Genomic DNA, 17,548 nt, shown 5'->3' on the forward strand with positions numbered 1-17,548 from the left:
TTTGAATTAGAATTATCTAAATCAAAATTTGATAAAAAATAATAAGTATTTTACACCGATAAATTAATCGAATTAAAATTGAAAGTATCAACTGTTGCTTAAACATTGCTATTGTTTTATCTCAAAGAGAGGAAAATAGTTTCTTTTTAAACAAGTCTTCTCTTTTAAAAAATATTAATAAATTTGCCGATTTTGTATTCGTAGTAAACATTAATATAATAAAATTTTAGATACGGAGCACAAACTACAATGTTATATTAATCGTGTTTTGAACATAGTGTATATATATATATAAAATCACTATTCAAAGACAACTATATACACATAGATGCACTATAATCTAAAGTGTTGGGCCGTGCAAAGACGGGCATACGCGGTCTAGTTACTATTATATATAAGACAATGTGAGGACTTTTGTAGTCCTCACAATAATTTCCCAAATTTTTAAAAACTTTTTCATTAATTACTTTTATGTCCTAATTTTATTTATTTAAGTCAATTGTTTTGTTTTTTGTTTTAAAGTCTACTTTCCAAAAGCTATCGAGTCCTCGGGGACTTTTGTAGTCCTTACAATAATTTTCAAATTTTTTAAAACTTTTTAATTAATTACTTTTAGGTCCTAATCTTATTTATTTATGTCAATTTTTTTATTTTTGTTTTTAAAGTCTACTTTTCAAAGCTATCGAACCTCCTACCCATTTTTCAGTTCTTTGATTTTCTCTCGATTGGTGCTCGATATCCGCATTTGAGCCCAATTAATCCATAATTCGATCGCATCGCGCCTATTCGGGGGAGCGCTTCCTCCAAAGAGTTTTTTCCATATCCATGTTCGAACCCCTAATCCCTAATTAAGAGATACCTTCATCTCTATCGCACAAGTTAAATTATGTATCTTAAAAATTCATTAACTATGTATAGATTATTTATTTAGAACTAAATAACTTGAGAAAATTAGGACATAAGTTATAATGTCAAATTCTGGTTCCAAATTTGATTTGAATTAAATAATTTCATCAAAATGGAAGTTAAAATATTAAAGGAGTGGAATGAAAATTTTGCTTTTATATAACTACCCACTTGTGGGACTACAATGAGTATATGATTGTTGTTGTTGTTGTTGTACACTTGTACTAACACAAATTATATTTCTTTAGTTAAAATATCCGCTTTTATATCTTGAGTTTGGGCCCGGGCTTAGCACGGGTCTCACATAACTAGTATATATATATATGAAAGGAAAAGTAAGGCCTCATGTGTTTTCATTTAATAAGTCTGAATTTTAATATATATCTGAATGTTTATAATATACATAATGTATTTATTTAAATGTCACACCCCGACCTTACTGGGGTGTGATGGGCACCCGACCCTCCTCAGAGCCGAGCGAACCCTTAAACGTTCGTTACTATTAAACTCGTCATTTCGAAAATTTTTAAATCATGGAACTTTTCGACAACAATAATCATTATCCGGAATTACAAACTCTTTTAACATTTACAAATTATCGCCCTTCCCGACGCACTATCCACAGACACCGTTCGCAAAGTCTTCTAACATGTGCTAAAACCATGACACGAACACTTTGACTTGCAAGAACACTCCGAACCGAGGCGGAGTTTCCGCCAATCCCGCGGGAACAACTTAGCAAGTCTCCTCTTCATCCGGGTGTACCGCGTGGCATGGAAACGTACCCCCGAAGAAGGAGGGTTTGCATGACGTGGATATGTACGAGTATGTAAAGCGATTACAAATAACAATCACTACTCAATTTAGAAGAAAAGAAATCACAATCAAGCTCATTACCTCCGCAGCCTTCGCCGGAGGAAAATATAAACGTATACATGGGGTCCTAGAACAACCCTTAAGTAAATAATACAATGAACACACATTCCTTAAGCAAAGGATGCAACCTAACCCGTGTGTCGCCTCCGACATACCAATGAAATAGTCCCTTCGGACGGCCGCTCCTAGCGCAATAATAATGATGATGATAATAATAATAATAATAATAATAATAATAATAATAATAATAATAATAATAGTAATAATAATAATAGTAATCCCCTTCGGGTGTTTAAAAGGCTGCCGGCATAATAATAATGATAGCCCCTTCGGGCATTGCGCGCCTAAGCATAGTGATGATGATAGCCCCGGCATTGCGTCTTCCGCATAATAATGATGATAGCCCCTTCGGGCATTGCGCTCCAAAGATAATAATGATGGCCTTCGGCATGCCGGTCCGACATACGTCTATCCCGGCCCCGTCGGACATGCGGCCCGGCATCCTAGCCCCTTCGGGCATGCCACTCGTGACATACGGCTATCCTGGCCTCCACGGCATGCCACTCGTGACATACTACTAATCTAGTTTCTTCGGGCATAATGATAATAATAATATTAGATATCGCACCTCTTCGGAGTGGTTTTGAAAAGTTTAAATAATAAAATCTCACACCCCCATCGGAGTGGTTTTGTACGCGCCCCCTTCGGAGTGGTTTTAGAAAAAGCCTTAGAAAATAATATATCACACCCTTCGGAGTGGTTTTAAGAAAGCTTTAGAAAATAATATATCACACCCCCTCTGGAGTGGTTTTAGAAGAGTTTATAAAATATCACACTCCCTTCGGAGTGGTTTTGAAAAGTTTATAAAATATCGCTTAATGGAGCCATTTATGGTAGTTTCAAGACAATTCGATTACATTCGCAAGTTACTGACGTTTGAGCATTTTCCAACAAGATATAAGCATTCTAGTTCAATCGCACTTTGAATGAATAGTGCTCAATTTCGTAATCGAACTTCGATAAAACGTAATAACCCCCGAGGCCCAAATTCAAGCCTAGTATACCTAGGACATGCCTAAAAGAAGGAGAGGGATAGCTTCACATACCTTTCTTGTCCTTTACGCTTGCCAAAACTCCAATCCGTTTCGTCGTAATCTGCAAATGGTCATCTTTACCAGTTACTATTCATGCAAGTTGACATTTCAACCTTTGGTTTCCATTTGGCTACCGAAATTTCGGCAGCACTTCCCCTATAAATACACCACCCCCCGAGATTTAACTCGGCTCAAACGATCAACAGCAACCCAACAACAACACCAAGAACATCAACAATTGACTAGAATTACATGCTAACATAAGTAGTCATCTTTTTACATGAGCGACAACTTGCATCTAATTTCACATTTTCAATCCAACAAGAATGTTTTCATACTCATTCACTCATCACAACCATTCCAATATCATTTAGAGACATTACACATGGTTCTCCATATTATTCACAAAACATGCAAACTTTCCACCGAAACCATAATCCACCCAATACTTCTAATTTTTGGCATACTCATTCATAACATTTTTTCCACCTTCTAAATTCATCAACAATCATTATAATTGCACCTTAACACTTCACTATTTTAATACCATAAAATCACATTAATATGCCATAATTCTCCACATTCCACTTTCATGCAAACTTACCCCATATATGCTTTCTTTACATTATAATAATCACAACGACGCAACTAACTTATTGAACAAAATAAATTCAACATGATTCATCACCCTATACCCCCCACGGCCAACATGGAATTTTTCAACTTCAATCCATTTTCTTTCTACTTTCATTTCCAATACAAATTCCACACCACTCACAACTATAATACAACATACAATTCAACATAGTCATACTACATATATTCGGCCATCTACCTGCATATACTTCCACCACGCAACTTCCATATTTTCATATATCATACTCATTTCCATATACTACAACACAAACCAACCTTCAAAACGTAATTAAAGGGGATGAATTCTTACCTTTCTCTTCAAACTTCTTCACTAGAACAACTTATCTATTTGAAGAAACAAGCCCTCTTTCTTCCAAACCAATCACACCAAGTTGATAAGGGCACTTAATTTAGTAGGAAAATCACAAGACAAGAATTTTTGGAACAAGATTTTGGTGGGTAAAATTGGAGGGGCTGGCCGAACCCCTCCTCTTGTTCTTGAAATTTTTTTCTTGTTTTTCTCTCTTACTCTCTTGAAAATTCTAGAAAATCAACAAGGCTTGTCCCTTTATATATATATATAGTAGGCACATGACCATGTCACATGTTCCATGTCTTTCTCTCCTTTTTCTTTTCTATTTTTTTTTTCTTTCCATATGCTTCTTGAATTTTCCATGCACCAAGCTAATGAATCACATGCATTCAAATTAAACTTGGGCTTGGGTCATTTTCTCAAATGACATGGCCGGCCACCCTATGGTCTTGGGCCTCTCCTTTCATTTTTTTTCCAAGCCCAACTACTTAGTCCATATTTTTGGTAATTCATGAAACCATTTTCCGACATTCCAAATATACCCTTGGACTTTTCCGATATTTCCACGTCAATAGTTCCTTAACTTCCCCTGTACATTGAAAAAAAATCCAAGCAAAGCCTTATTTCTTACATTCCGAATTATTCACAATTTTTCCGAGTACGCACAAAATGCGAGATATAACATCCTCCCCCCCTTTAGAACATTCGTCCTCGAATGTTCAACTGACCTTATGGGACCTCGTAATACTTCGGGGAGGTTTCCTTCTTTCCAACTCCTTCTGTCCTTCTTCGACATTCCCCTATAGTTATCCTTCTTCATACTCATCCTTGTTAAGTCCGACATAACATATTCCCCATTTGTTTCTTGGGTCACCATTTGTGAAAATTTTAGCATACTTCCCAGGGGGTCACCCATCATGAAATTGCTCCCGCCTGAGCACGCTTAACCTCAAAACTTTGGTGGAATTTGGTGCCTTAATGCTGATATAATCGCGTCCATCCTCATATGCCCCTTACTACATAATCTGGAGCCAGTCATAGCTTCACAGATTCTGAGGCGTTTTTGTAACACGTCCTTTCTTGTACAATTACCGCTTTACCCTTTTCGATTCTTAATGTTCACTTTCAATTTCATTCTCCCGACTTACATTTCAGTAATACTTCAATATTCTTACCTCATCCAACATACCTTGTCCGCACTATTGTTTACCACTGTACTTTGTAACTGTTGATGCCATAGATCGCTTTCTTTTGTCGACGTCGTCCTTCTGCTGAAATAAAAGGTTAGTACAAGGGACTTCATACCCTATGACTGGGCTCTATCGCACGATCTTAGATATGAAAGAAGGTCAACAATCCCTAAATGCCCCGTAGCCTCCTGTTTATAAGTGTGGCGCGCAACACACCATAAACAAGACTCTACTGGACACGACTTTGCAGACAACCCCTAGGACGGACACCGCTCGATACCACTTTGTCACACCCCGACTCACCGGGGTGTGATGGGCACCCGACCCTCCTCAGAGCCGAGCGAACCCTTAAACGTTCGCGTTACTAAAACCTGTCATTTCGAAAATTTCTTAAATCATGGAACTTTTCGACAACAATAATCATTATCCGGAATTACAAACTCTTTTAACATTTACAAATTATTCGCCCTTCCCGACGCACTATCCACAGGACACTGTCTGCAAAGTCTCTAACATGTGCTAAAAACCATGACACGAACACTTTGACTCGAGAACACTCCGAACCGAGGTGGAGCTCGCCAATCCCGCGGAACAACCCTAGCAAGTCTCCTCTTCATCCGGGTGTACCGCGTGGCATGAAACGCGGCCCATGAAGAAGGAGGGTCGACGGGATATGTACTGAGTATGTAAAGCGATTACAAATAACAATCACTACTCAATTTAGAAGAAAAGAAATCACAATCAAGCTCATTACTGCCGGCCCTCGGCGAGGAAAATATAAACGTATACATGGGGTCCTAGAACAACCCTTAAGTAAATAATACAATGAACACACATTCCTTAAGCAAAGGATGCAACCTAACCCGTGTCGCCTCCGACATACCAATGAAATAGTCCCTTCGGACGGCCGCCTACGTAATAATAATGATGATGATAATAATAATAATAATAATAATAATAATAATAATAATAATAATAATAATAATAATAGTAATAATAATAATAGTAATCCCCTTCGGGTGTTGCCGCTTCCGGCATAATAATAATGATAGTCCGCCGGCATTGCCGGCTCCGCATAGTGATGATGATAGCCCTTTTCGGGCATTCGCGTTCCCGCATAATAATGATGATAGCCCGCCCGGGCATCGTCGCTCGGCTAAGATAATAACGACGTCCTCTTCGGCATGCCGGTCCGACATACGTCTATCCCGGCCCCATCGGACATGCGCGGCCCGCATCTGGCCCGCCGGGCATGCCACTCTGACTGGCTATCCCGTCGGGCGTGCACGCCACCCCGTGACATACTACTAATCCTAGCGCCCCTTCGGGCATAATGATAATAATAATATTAGATATCGCACCCCTTCGAGTGGTTTTGAAAAGTTTAAATAATAAAATCTCACACCCCACGTCGGAGTGGTTTTGTACGCGCCCCGCCGAGTGGTTTTAGAAAAAGCCTTAGAAAATAATATATCACGCCCCCTTCGGAGTGGTTTAAAGTTTTAGAAAATAATATATCACACCCCCGCCCGGAGTGGTTTTAAGAAGAGTTTATAAATATCACTCCGCTCGGAGTGGTTTTGAAAAGTTTATAAAATATCGCTTAATGGAGCCATTTATGTAGTTTCAAGACAATTCGATTACATTCACCCGCAAGTTACGGACGTTTGAGCATTTTCCAACAAGATATAAGGTTATTCTAGTTCAATCGTGACCGTAACGAATAGTGCTCAATTTCGAATCGAATTTCGATAAACTAATAACCCCCGAGGCCCAAATTCAAGCCTAGTATACCTAGGACATGCCAAAAGAAGGAGAGGGATAGCTTCACATACCTTTCTTGTCCTTTACGCTTGCCAAAACTCCAATCCCGTTTCGTCGAAACCGCAAATGGTCATCTTTACCAGCTACTATTCATGCAAGTTGACATTTCAACCTTTGTTTCCATTTGGCTACCGAAATTGGCAAAGCACTTCCCTATAACACCACCCCGAGATTTAACTCGCTCAAACGATCAATGTAAGAACCCAACAACAACACCAAGAACATCAACAATTGACTAGAATTACATGCTAACATAAGTAGTCATCTTTTTGCTACGAGCGACAACTTGCATCTAATTTCACATTTTCAATCCAACAAGAATGTTTTCATACTATTCACTCATCACAACCATTCCAATATCATTTAGAGACATTACACATGGTTCTCCATATTATTCACAAAACATGCAAACTTTCCACCGAAACCATAATCCACCTAATACTTCTAATTTTGGCATACTCATTACAACATTTTTTCCACCTTCTAAATTCATCAACAATCATCATAATTCACACCTTAACACTTCACTATTTTAATACCATAAAATCACATTAATATGCCATAATTTCTCCACATTCCACTTTCATGCAAACTTTGCTATATGCTTTCTTTACATTATAATAATCACAACGACGCAACTAACTTATTGAACAAAATAAATTCAACATGATTCATCACCCTATACCCCCCACTTTCAACATGGAATTTTTCAACTTCAATCCATTTTCTTTCTACTTTCATTTCAATACAAATTCCACACCACTCACAACTATAATACAACATACAATTCAACATAGTCATACTACATATATTCGGCCATCTGCATATACTTCCACCACGCACCTATATATTTTCATATATCATACTCATTTCCATATACTACAACACAAACCAACCTTCAAAACGTAATTAAAGGGGATGAATTCTTACCTTTCTCTTCAAACTTCTTCACTAGAACAACTTATCTATTTGAAGAAACAAGCCCTCTTTCTTCCAAACCAATCACACCAAGTTGATAAGGGCACTTAATTTAGTAGGAAAATCACAAGACAAGAATTTTTGGAACAAGATTTTGGTGGGTAAAATTGGAGGGGGGGCTGGCCGAACCCCTCCTCTTGTTCTTGAAATTTTTTTCTTGTTTTTCTCTCTTACTCCTCTCTTGAAAATTCTAGAAAATCAACAAGGCTTGTCCCTTTATATATATATATAGTAGGCACATGACCATGTCACATGTTCCATGTCTTTCTCTCTTTTTCTTTCTATTTTTTTTTTTTTTTCCATATGCTTCTGTGAATTTTCCATGCACCAAGCTAATGAATCACATGCATTCAAATTAAACTTGGGCTTGGGTCATTTTCTCAAATGACATGGCCGCTTTCACCCTATGGTCTTCTGGCCTCTCCTTTCATTTTTTCCAAGCCCAACTACTTAGTCCATATTTTTGGTAATCCATGAAACCATTTTCCCACATTCCAAATATACCCTGGATCTTTCCGATATTTCCACGTCAATAGTTCCTTAACTTCCCCTGTACATTGAAAAAAAATCCAAGCAAAGCCTTATTTCTTACATTCCGAATTATTCACAATTTTTCCGAGTACGCACAAAATGCGAGATATAACATCAAATATAAACATAATATATATACAATTCAAATAAAAAAATAACTAAATATTAGAAAATAAATACAAATTTAATAAAAAAATATTATTTGATTAATATATATATATATATATATATATATATATATTTATGTTGTGTGTGACGGAAGATACTTTGTAGTGGTGGTAGATGGTGGGTAGGGTATGCCACATAGTGGTGGGGGATGGGGGTGGGGGGAGAGGTTGGTAAGTGGGGGTAGGTGGTGGTGGTGAGTGGTTGTGGTAGTGTCGGGGTCCGGGGGTGGTGAGGGGGTGGGGGATAAGGTTGGTGGGTGGTGCGTGGTCTATGGGTGGTGAGGTGGGTGTGGGTTGTGGGTGGTGGGTGGTGGGAGTGGGGGTGGGATAGAGCTAGTGTTAAAAATTATCCATTCAAGTGCTTAGATCTTAATGTAAATAAATGTACTTAATGGTAGGGGTTGGGTGGTGGGTGCAAACAAAATGAGGCCTAAGTAGAAAAAAAATTGAAAACAAAAACTTGTTTTTTAATACGAAAAGTGTCAAAATTACTCTTAAAGTATGCAAAATTCATTAAATTTGTCCTACGTTAACAGCTTAGCCCAAAAGTATATTTGTTGTTACTTAATTAGGCCAAAAGTGCTATTATTTCACATAAAACATAACAAAATAAACAATAAGCTCACCCTTCATGTCTCGCTTCGATGCATTATGCGAGTAAATAAGCCATGTACTTTTACTTCATTAGATCCTCTAAAATTGAAGGCGCTACTTCAGCCTTAACTACAACTACATAATGCAAGACCTACCTATAGAGTCAAATTCAAATATAAAAGTGTCAATTATGGCGGGTATATTTGGACCTAAAAGCATACTTTAAGGGTATATTTGGGAAAACGCATAAATTGTAACTATAAGTATTTTTAATGGAACGCAAAAGACATATTTGGTTCAAAAATTACGCAACAACTTGTTGAGATGTATTTATGACACAGTTTGGTTAAATTAAATTAAATTTGTCCGTTTGGTCATAGATTTCGAAGTTGAAACTTGAAACTTGAAAATTTGAGTTTTTGAAGTTGTAATTTTTGGAATTTGAAATTGTGTTTGTTGTTACTGGAAAAAATAATTAGGCCTTGAAAATAGTTGAAGATATTATTTCATGCCCAAATAGATATTTAAAGATAACAAAATCCAAAAATCAACCAAAAGCTCGTTGTTTTGAGCCAATCCAGATTACGTTCTATCAAATAGGTGGTTAAATAAACGGACAATCGTCGAGTTTCCCCAAAAAATATAGATAGTCGCTCCCAACTTGATGAAGAATTTGTTGTTTAACTATGTTTTCTGGGATTTCTATTTTTGCTTTTCTCTGAAGTATCGTGTATTTTGATAGAATTGATCAGTTATTGGAATCATTTGACTTTAGTTGTTTAAAGTTTTCTTAGTTTGTAGCAGTAGTATAAAAGAGTTGGAGCTTTCTGAATGAGAGCTCCTTCAGGAGCGCGCAATTGTATGTTTGATCTTGTTTCAGTTTTAATATATTGCTTAAGATGGTGATTTTGGCATTAGCAAATTTTGCGGTTCTCGCCTACAAGGCTTTGGTCTAATGGTAATAGTGTAGCTTGTGATGTGTGGGTTAGGCATAGAAAGTTTTAAACTTTAGACAAAGATCTATATTTTGGAGAAGGGTAGCAACGCTATTATCCACTTTAATTGTATGATGATCCTCGAGGATTTCTCCGTTTTAAAAAAAATAATAACGTCACAAACACTTTGAGTTGGAAACTTGAAGTCCTCATTGATTGTTGTTTGGTGAAATTGCCTTAAGAGATCAGGGATTATTAGCTATATATGTTGCTTTGGATCTATGGCCTCTTATTCCCTCCTTGAAGTGTCTACTTGTTAACGTCTCAAGGAAATATGCCAAGTAGAAACATTGAATGGTTGATTCCTCGCTTATATAATCGAATTCCAAATTATTATTTTTTCAACTTCAAGTTCTTTTCTCGTCTTGCATAAAAAATTTCTTTGTTCTTATTGGAAAAGGCTCCTTTGCGATAAGGTTTTACACATAGAGTTAGTTGCTTTCTTTATCTCGGTTGCTCTTAGTTCGTCTAGCGCATGCTTTCTAATTGCTTTCTTTTCCCTTAGACTAGGCATACATGAGTTTTTTGCTTTTTTTATGTTGCTTGCCCTTAGTTCTTCTAGCGCTTTTCGGTTGGGGAGACCTATCTCTAACTAAATGCCAAGCTAGATGAATCCTTTGCATAAGTCAAACAAGTTCTACCAAATCCAAGATCTAAAAAAGAGCTTTCTTGTTCTAAGTAGTTGTCAAGCTAAATTGGACACTCTTCGTACCGACCAATGTATTGGGGGTCTCATAACATTCATGTCAAATTGAATTTGAAACTGAATATTAATTTAAATTCATAAAGCACTTGATTATGATGAGACACAAATTAGTTCTTAGAATAGTTGCTATGAAAATTTTGGTGAACTTGACGTTTTCTAGAACGTTAATAAATTAACGAATGATGAGTTCAAAGAGGATCACCTGGAAGAGAAACACCTTATAAAAAAGTCAGGGGCAAGACTTGCAGTATTAAGTTATTGGATTCATTGGAACGCAGTATCTTTGGCTCGAAAATAGTTAGATAATAAATTAAATGAATTTTAAGACAATTTTGGATTAGAACAGATAAATTTCAAATCCTGGATCGTTTTGTACCTATGATAAGCTATATAGACCTATATTAAGTTTTGCTAGCTTTCGAGAGATTGGACCAAAAAGAAGCCTATGATGTAGCTTATTTTAAGTGTGTGTGTGTGTGTGTGTGAAGTGTGTGTGTGGTGTGTGTGTGTGTGTGTGTGTGTGTGTGTGTGGACAACTACCATGTAGGTGTTGGACCGGTTGGTTCGAGTTTTTTTTTTCCAAACCAAACCCATTGCATCGGGTTTTTTAATTTATAATATACCAAACCAATAGTCGTTTTTCAACGCATTTTCTCGGGAAGTTTTTTGGTTTTTTTTTTGGAATAGTCTTGATACAAAATATATAATTTACTTCAAATATTTCTTTAGTCCTAGTAAGATACAACTATTTTAAGGTGTTTTAAGAAAATCAAAATCGAGAAGAGTGATGACATTGTAATAAAATATTCAATAAAAGATAATAAAATCGGTTAAAATAAGTATTGCTAATTAATAAGCCATAAAGAAAATGACCATAATCTAAAAATACTAAGTCATGCTAAAATAAGTACGGCTAATAAGTATTAATTACATGACAAGAAAAAAAAACTTAAGTTATGTATTTTCACTCTCTAAACCAATTATACAAAACTAAAGAATAGAGTAAATTGAATTTTTTGTTAGTATTAGTGTTGAGTTGGTTTTGGTGGACTTTATATGAGTTACTAACATCCATAAGATATAAAACTTATTGATATTCTTGTAAGTTCAAGCTTGAATAATATGATAATATTACAAAAAAATTAAGAAATATTTATAAATTACATTGCAAATAAATATTTTTATGTATAAAATATTTTAAAAATTGAATTGTCGGGTTGGTTTGGTTTGGTTTTTTTTTAAAAAACCAAACCAAACCAATTATGATCTTTGTTTTTCAACACCAAACCAAATCAAACCAAACCACTAAGGTTTTTTTTGTGACTCGGTTTATCGGTTTGTGTGAAGTACACTTACTACCATGAGAGATATCATCTTCTATAATTAAGAGGCTATATTACCAAAATTCTATATGAAAGGATTGGATAGTAAATTTATATTCCCCGTTAGTGTCACACGTTTATAGTAAAATGATTATATGGTTGTATAAGAATATCCAAATGACAAATTATTTGAATTATTGGAAACAATATTTTGAGACTTAGAATCTTTAGATATCGTGATCAAACTCCTTTGTTATAAAGCGTCATACCATTTTGTATGTGGGTCATGTTCATTCATACGTATGTCTTGTCCTTTATGTAACAATATTAAGAGACCTAACATATATGAGTCAACATATATTAACAGAAATAACATATCATCAAGGCCAAAGTCATAGATGGACCTCTTTAACTTGTCCTGATTTTTCATTTAGACCCCTTAACTCATTGACCTCGAACATGATAAAATGTGTTTGGTAAAATTGCCTCAAGAGATGACATGGAAAAATAGACTAGTCATATGGAATATCCGGACCAATAAAAATAGTTAACAAAAAAAATTAATATCTATTTAAAATTTTTAAAAATTGCTTTTGATCTATGGCCTCTTATTCCGGTTAAAAATCTATTTAAATAATTAAAAAAATGGTGTCGGAGATTTATTTAAATAGATTTTGAAGCCGTCGGGGCGTGGTGGTGGGGGCAAGGAAATGACGGCGATGAAGTGGGCCTGGTGAGGATGGGTTGGGTTTTTTCAATTTTTTTTAATTATTTAAATAGATTTTAAAATACATTGTTAAAATTAATTTTTAATGATTAAAAATTTAAAAAAAAGAAAAAAATTTGGTAACTTCTGCTTATATAAGGGGTTCAAATGACACATTTTATCTTGTTCGAGGCATTAAAATTTTTTTTTTTTTTCAACTATCATCAATAGTTGTAAAGTACATGTAGTACTCACCATCATTGAAACAAAAGAAGCATAAAAAAGCAACAACACTTATATTAAGAATTTAAAATGTCATGTTTTTGTCCCATGCTTCGATAAATATCATTATTTGGAGATGATTAACACGAGGCACTAGATGAGTTATCTGCGTCCTCTGATAGGGATTGTGATGATGATGAAGCTTCATTTTTCAACAGCTCCAAATAAGGATTCATGTTAAATTAGCAGCATTTAACCAAGCTTCAAACTTGGTTACATCATCTACACTTAATTTGTCGATGGATTCCCGTCACTTTTTGTCTAGTCTCATTTACATATTTCATCAATAAAAAGATAGAATAAAATCACATGCCCAATTAATATCAAGGTAAACGGTAAAATGACTTAACAAGCTATCCAATTGAAGCATCACGTTACCAATAATATTTTATAGAGGTGAACTAATAAGCTAGTTCAAATTAAATTATCATGTGAAATGGCGAAGAATTGTTTTCTCTATTAATTGGAATTAAGTAATTCCTTTTATGGTGGTTGATAGTAAAGATATCCTAATAAGAAAAAAAGTTATCAATTCCATGCAATTATGTCAATTCATTAGATCAAGAAACCGTATTTTAATCACAAATTTATTATTAAAATTTTGATAGGATATCGTAAAAGTTCTTAATCTTCGAATATACAAGTAGAATAAAGAAAAACTAATATTAAAAAGGTAAGTAAAGACATATACTTCTTAAAAACTTTTTACTTTTAAATCATACGAAGAAAAAATAATTGCTGGGAAAAAATGTGATCTGTTTAAAACTATGCCCCGGGAATTTTTTTTATAAAATTTACATTTACTTTCATTTTCTAGGTTGTGCAAATATGTATTTAACTTGTTGAAAAGGTGCGTGATACTTCAATTTTATGTTTGGGGGTTGAAGAAATAGTTTGGAGTGGTTGCGTAATGTCATTGGAGAGGATAATCCAAGTAGAACATGACCAAATTAAGAAAATGTACAGCTCTTATATATATACATAAAAATTATTTTTTATGTATATATATACAGTAGATGTTGAACCCCCTTGGCTTTTTCGTTTGTCTGTTTCTTTATATTTTTTAACCTTTTAATTAAAATCCTGATTCCGCCACTGCTTTTAATATAGGAAGTATTTGGCTATGATTGCGGATTTTTTTTTTTTTATACCTCGAAATCTAGTTCCCAACATTAAATGGTTTTTTATTTGAATGTTACTACAATAGTTATCGCCATTTCTTCTATTTCATTCATTCTCCTAGGCTTCCCCGCGACTCCAACTAGAGGTTTATACCGAATGATCATTTCCAACTCTCAGGACACTTGTAGCTTATTTGTCTAAATTTTCAAAATATTTGTCAGAAGTTATTTTCGAAAAGTACTTTGAAAAGTAGCAATTTGTGTTTCGCTAATCAATTTGTAAAGAACTGTTGCCAATATTGAACAATAATTTGTGCTTGATCAAGGTTCCAAAAGTTTTTTTGGGAAAACTATTCCTTTTACCTTCTGAAAAATAGTTTTTGCTACTACTCAAAAGCAATTATTTTTTTCTTGAAATCTTGACCAAAAACCTTTTTTTTTCTAAAATAAGCGCTTTTAAGCACTTTTGACTTTCGTAAATTTGGCCAAACAAACTATTAGTAATAAAATGATATATACCCATGTCAATTTACTCCAAGTAAGCATTGCGCATTTATAATAAAATGATTATACGATTGTATAGGAATATCCAACTGACGAATTGTTTTAACTATTTGAAATAAGACTTGGAGGCCTAAAACTCTTCTTTAAATATAATGATCAAACTCTTTCGTCATAAAGAGTTAAACCATTTTGTATTTGATCATTTTCCTTCACACATATCTCTTGCCTTTATTTTTTCATATAACCATTTTGACATGACGTGCTTCCAATATGATCCAAGACACATTGAGAGGTCGGCATGTTGAAGAACATAAACTATAAATTCATAAAACAATATTAAGAGATCTAACATGTAGAAGCAACAAATACTGATACACATCAAGGTATATAATACAAATTCATAATACAATATTAAGAGATCTAACATGTAGGAGACAACAAATACTAATAAACATTAATATCTTTAATAGAAATCAGTGCAAAGTACATGTAGTCCATACCATCATTGAAGTAAAATAACAAAAACGAAAACATAAAAGCACACATAAATAATAAAAGTTTAAAGAATCTTCCTATTGAGCACTAGTAGTTGGATCCTGTGGTGGGGGCTGTGAGGAGGATGAAGCTCCATTTTCTAGCTGCAACTCAGCGATATTTAACCAAATTTCAAAGTTGATCATATCATCTGCACTGAACTGGTCAGGGGACTCCCACCATCCTTTATCTCTAGTCTTATTCATTTGTTCTAAGGAACACATTTTGTTTTTTGCAGCCTTTTCTCTTGTATCAAATTCAAGAAGCCTATCATTGTTTTGATTTATATTGTTACGTGCATTTGCAGCAACAAGTTTCTCACCTTCACTTAATTCTATTGTGGGATTCATAAAACGATCGATAACCGCTTTAGGAGTTGGAGAAATAAAAGAAAACGGTTTACCAGCAGGGGAAGAAAGAACTATTCCCATGTCGACATCACATTCTCTAACAATTTTGCTTGCTTTTTTATACAAGCCTTTACGACGTTTAGAGAATGTGGAATATCGATCGGCTTCTTTTTCTATTTTCTCTAATGGAATTTTTTTACGCCCGGCAGTCTGCTTACCCTCCATGCTAGAATGCAATAACTAATTTATTGATCAACTGATTTTAAGAAATGTGATTTACAAAAAAGAACGGTATATCATAAGTATTTATACTCATAGATTGATTTTTTTTTTTTTTAAAGTGGTAATTGAATTTCCAGCCCAATATTGCAATGGCAAGTAATCTTTCCTTCAAATTGAAAGTTATAGTTGAACATTTAAATTGACTTGATACCCAAAATATGAGTTTTAAGTAAGTAACATCAATGAATCTGAAATTTTAAGTTAAAATAGATAAAAATTTAACACACTAAATGAACTTTACCAATTAGTAATCAATGTGAATATAACCTGATGGAACAATAGTTACGTGTCAAAATCTTTCAATTCTTTTACAGTAACCAAATCAAATTCTACATTTGCACAAATAGAAACAAATTAAATATACCATTTAACTTGAAAAGGAAAATGTATTAATATACTTTAAGTTTTAAACATAAATAGATCCTTCACATGGATTAACATTTATATAATTTGGAATGACCTTGAATTTAATTAAAAATTTAACTTGAGTAGTAAATGTTTTAATGAATAACTATAATGAAAATTAGACTTTCAATATGCATTAAAAGTAAGCAAATTTACAATTTAACTTGCACAAGAAAGGATTTTAATGTGCTCACTGAAATGAGAGGAAAAAAATCAGATTTTATGATTAACATTTTTTTGGAAATGCATTAACATCAATTTAAAAGTTGAATCTTAACTTGAATAATATATATATATATATATATATATATATATATATATATATATATATATATATATATATATAACGAACTAATCCGTTTAATTCTGTATCAATTGTTAATCCTTTGATAATGCAGATATGAAGAAAATCTGCATTGTTGATACTTGATATTTTTTTTCATTAATTGAAAAATATAAGAATTTTCTCTTCATATCTGCAATAAAATCATCATGAATTTTCTCTTCATATCTGCAAATGAAATATTGAAGGATTAACAATAGATTAACTATATTATTGCACTAAAATTTTCTTGTTTGTCAATTTCATAAAGAATTAATAATTGGGAAATCGCATTAACCACTTTCAATTAAATAGTTATGCAACCAATTAAAATTTTCCATTCAAAAATCATAAAATCAACCTAGTTAAATATCCCTTCTATCACGCAAAATAAAAATAAACTAAAAACATCACACTACCAATAATATTTTATAGAGGTGAATTTATAAGCTAGTTTGAATAAAATTACTAATATAATGGTCAAGACAATTATTTTCTGCACTAATGGGAACTAAACATTTAAAAATCCCTTTATATTGATTGATAATTTTAAATGTATCTTAATTTTATTTTTATTATTGTAAATTCCATGCAAACATGTTAATTCACTGGATCTAGAAACCGTATAAAATCACAAATCTATTAGTTAAAATTTTGATACGATATTGAAAACGGTTTTAATCCTAGAATGCAAGCGAAATAAACTAAAACTAACATTAAGAAGGTAAATAAAAGAATTGTAAATATGTACATATGGATAAATAATTACAATGGAATGTGCGCACACACACACTTGAGATTAAGAAGATATTTTGACCTTCACGATCTATAAAGTAAAAAAATAAATCAGTGAACTTGTTAGAGAATGTGACATCGACATTGGAATATTTCTTTCTTCGCCAACTGGTAG

The 17,548-nt window shown here is 33.8% G+C and overlaps 1 protein-coding gene across 1 annotated transcript; it reads right to left on the reverse strand.

The window, feature by feature from the left end:
• Positions 1 to 15,317: 15,317 nt before the first annotated feature.
• On the reverse strand, positions 15,318 to 15,854 carry LOC132043227 (agamous-like MADS-box protein AGL61). Its single transcript, XM_059433707.1, has one exon. It carries the CDS (start codon positions 15,852 to 15,854, stop codon positions 15,318 to 15,320), a length of 537 nt encoding a protein of 178 aa, XP_059289690.1.
• Between the last annotated feature and the right edge of the window lie 1,694 nt (positions 15,855 to 17,548).

Source organism: Lycium ferocissimum, unplaced genomic scaffold (genome assembly GCF_029784015.1).
Source record: "Lycium ferocissimum isolate CSIRO_LF1 unplaced genomic scaffold, AGI_CSIRO_Lferr_CH_V1 ctg2208, whole genome shotgun sequence".
In the NCBI taxonomy this organism is placed as follows: Eukaryota; Viridiplantae; Streptophyta; class Magnoliopsida; order Solanales; family Solanaceae; genus Lycium; species Lycium ferocissimum.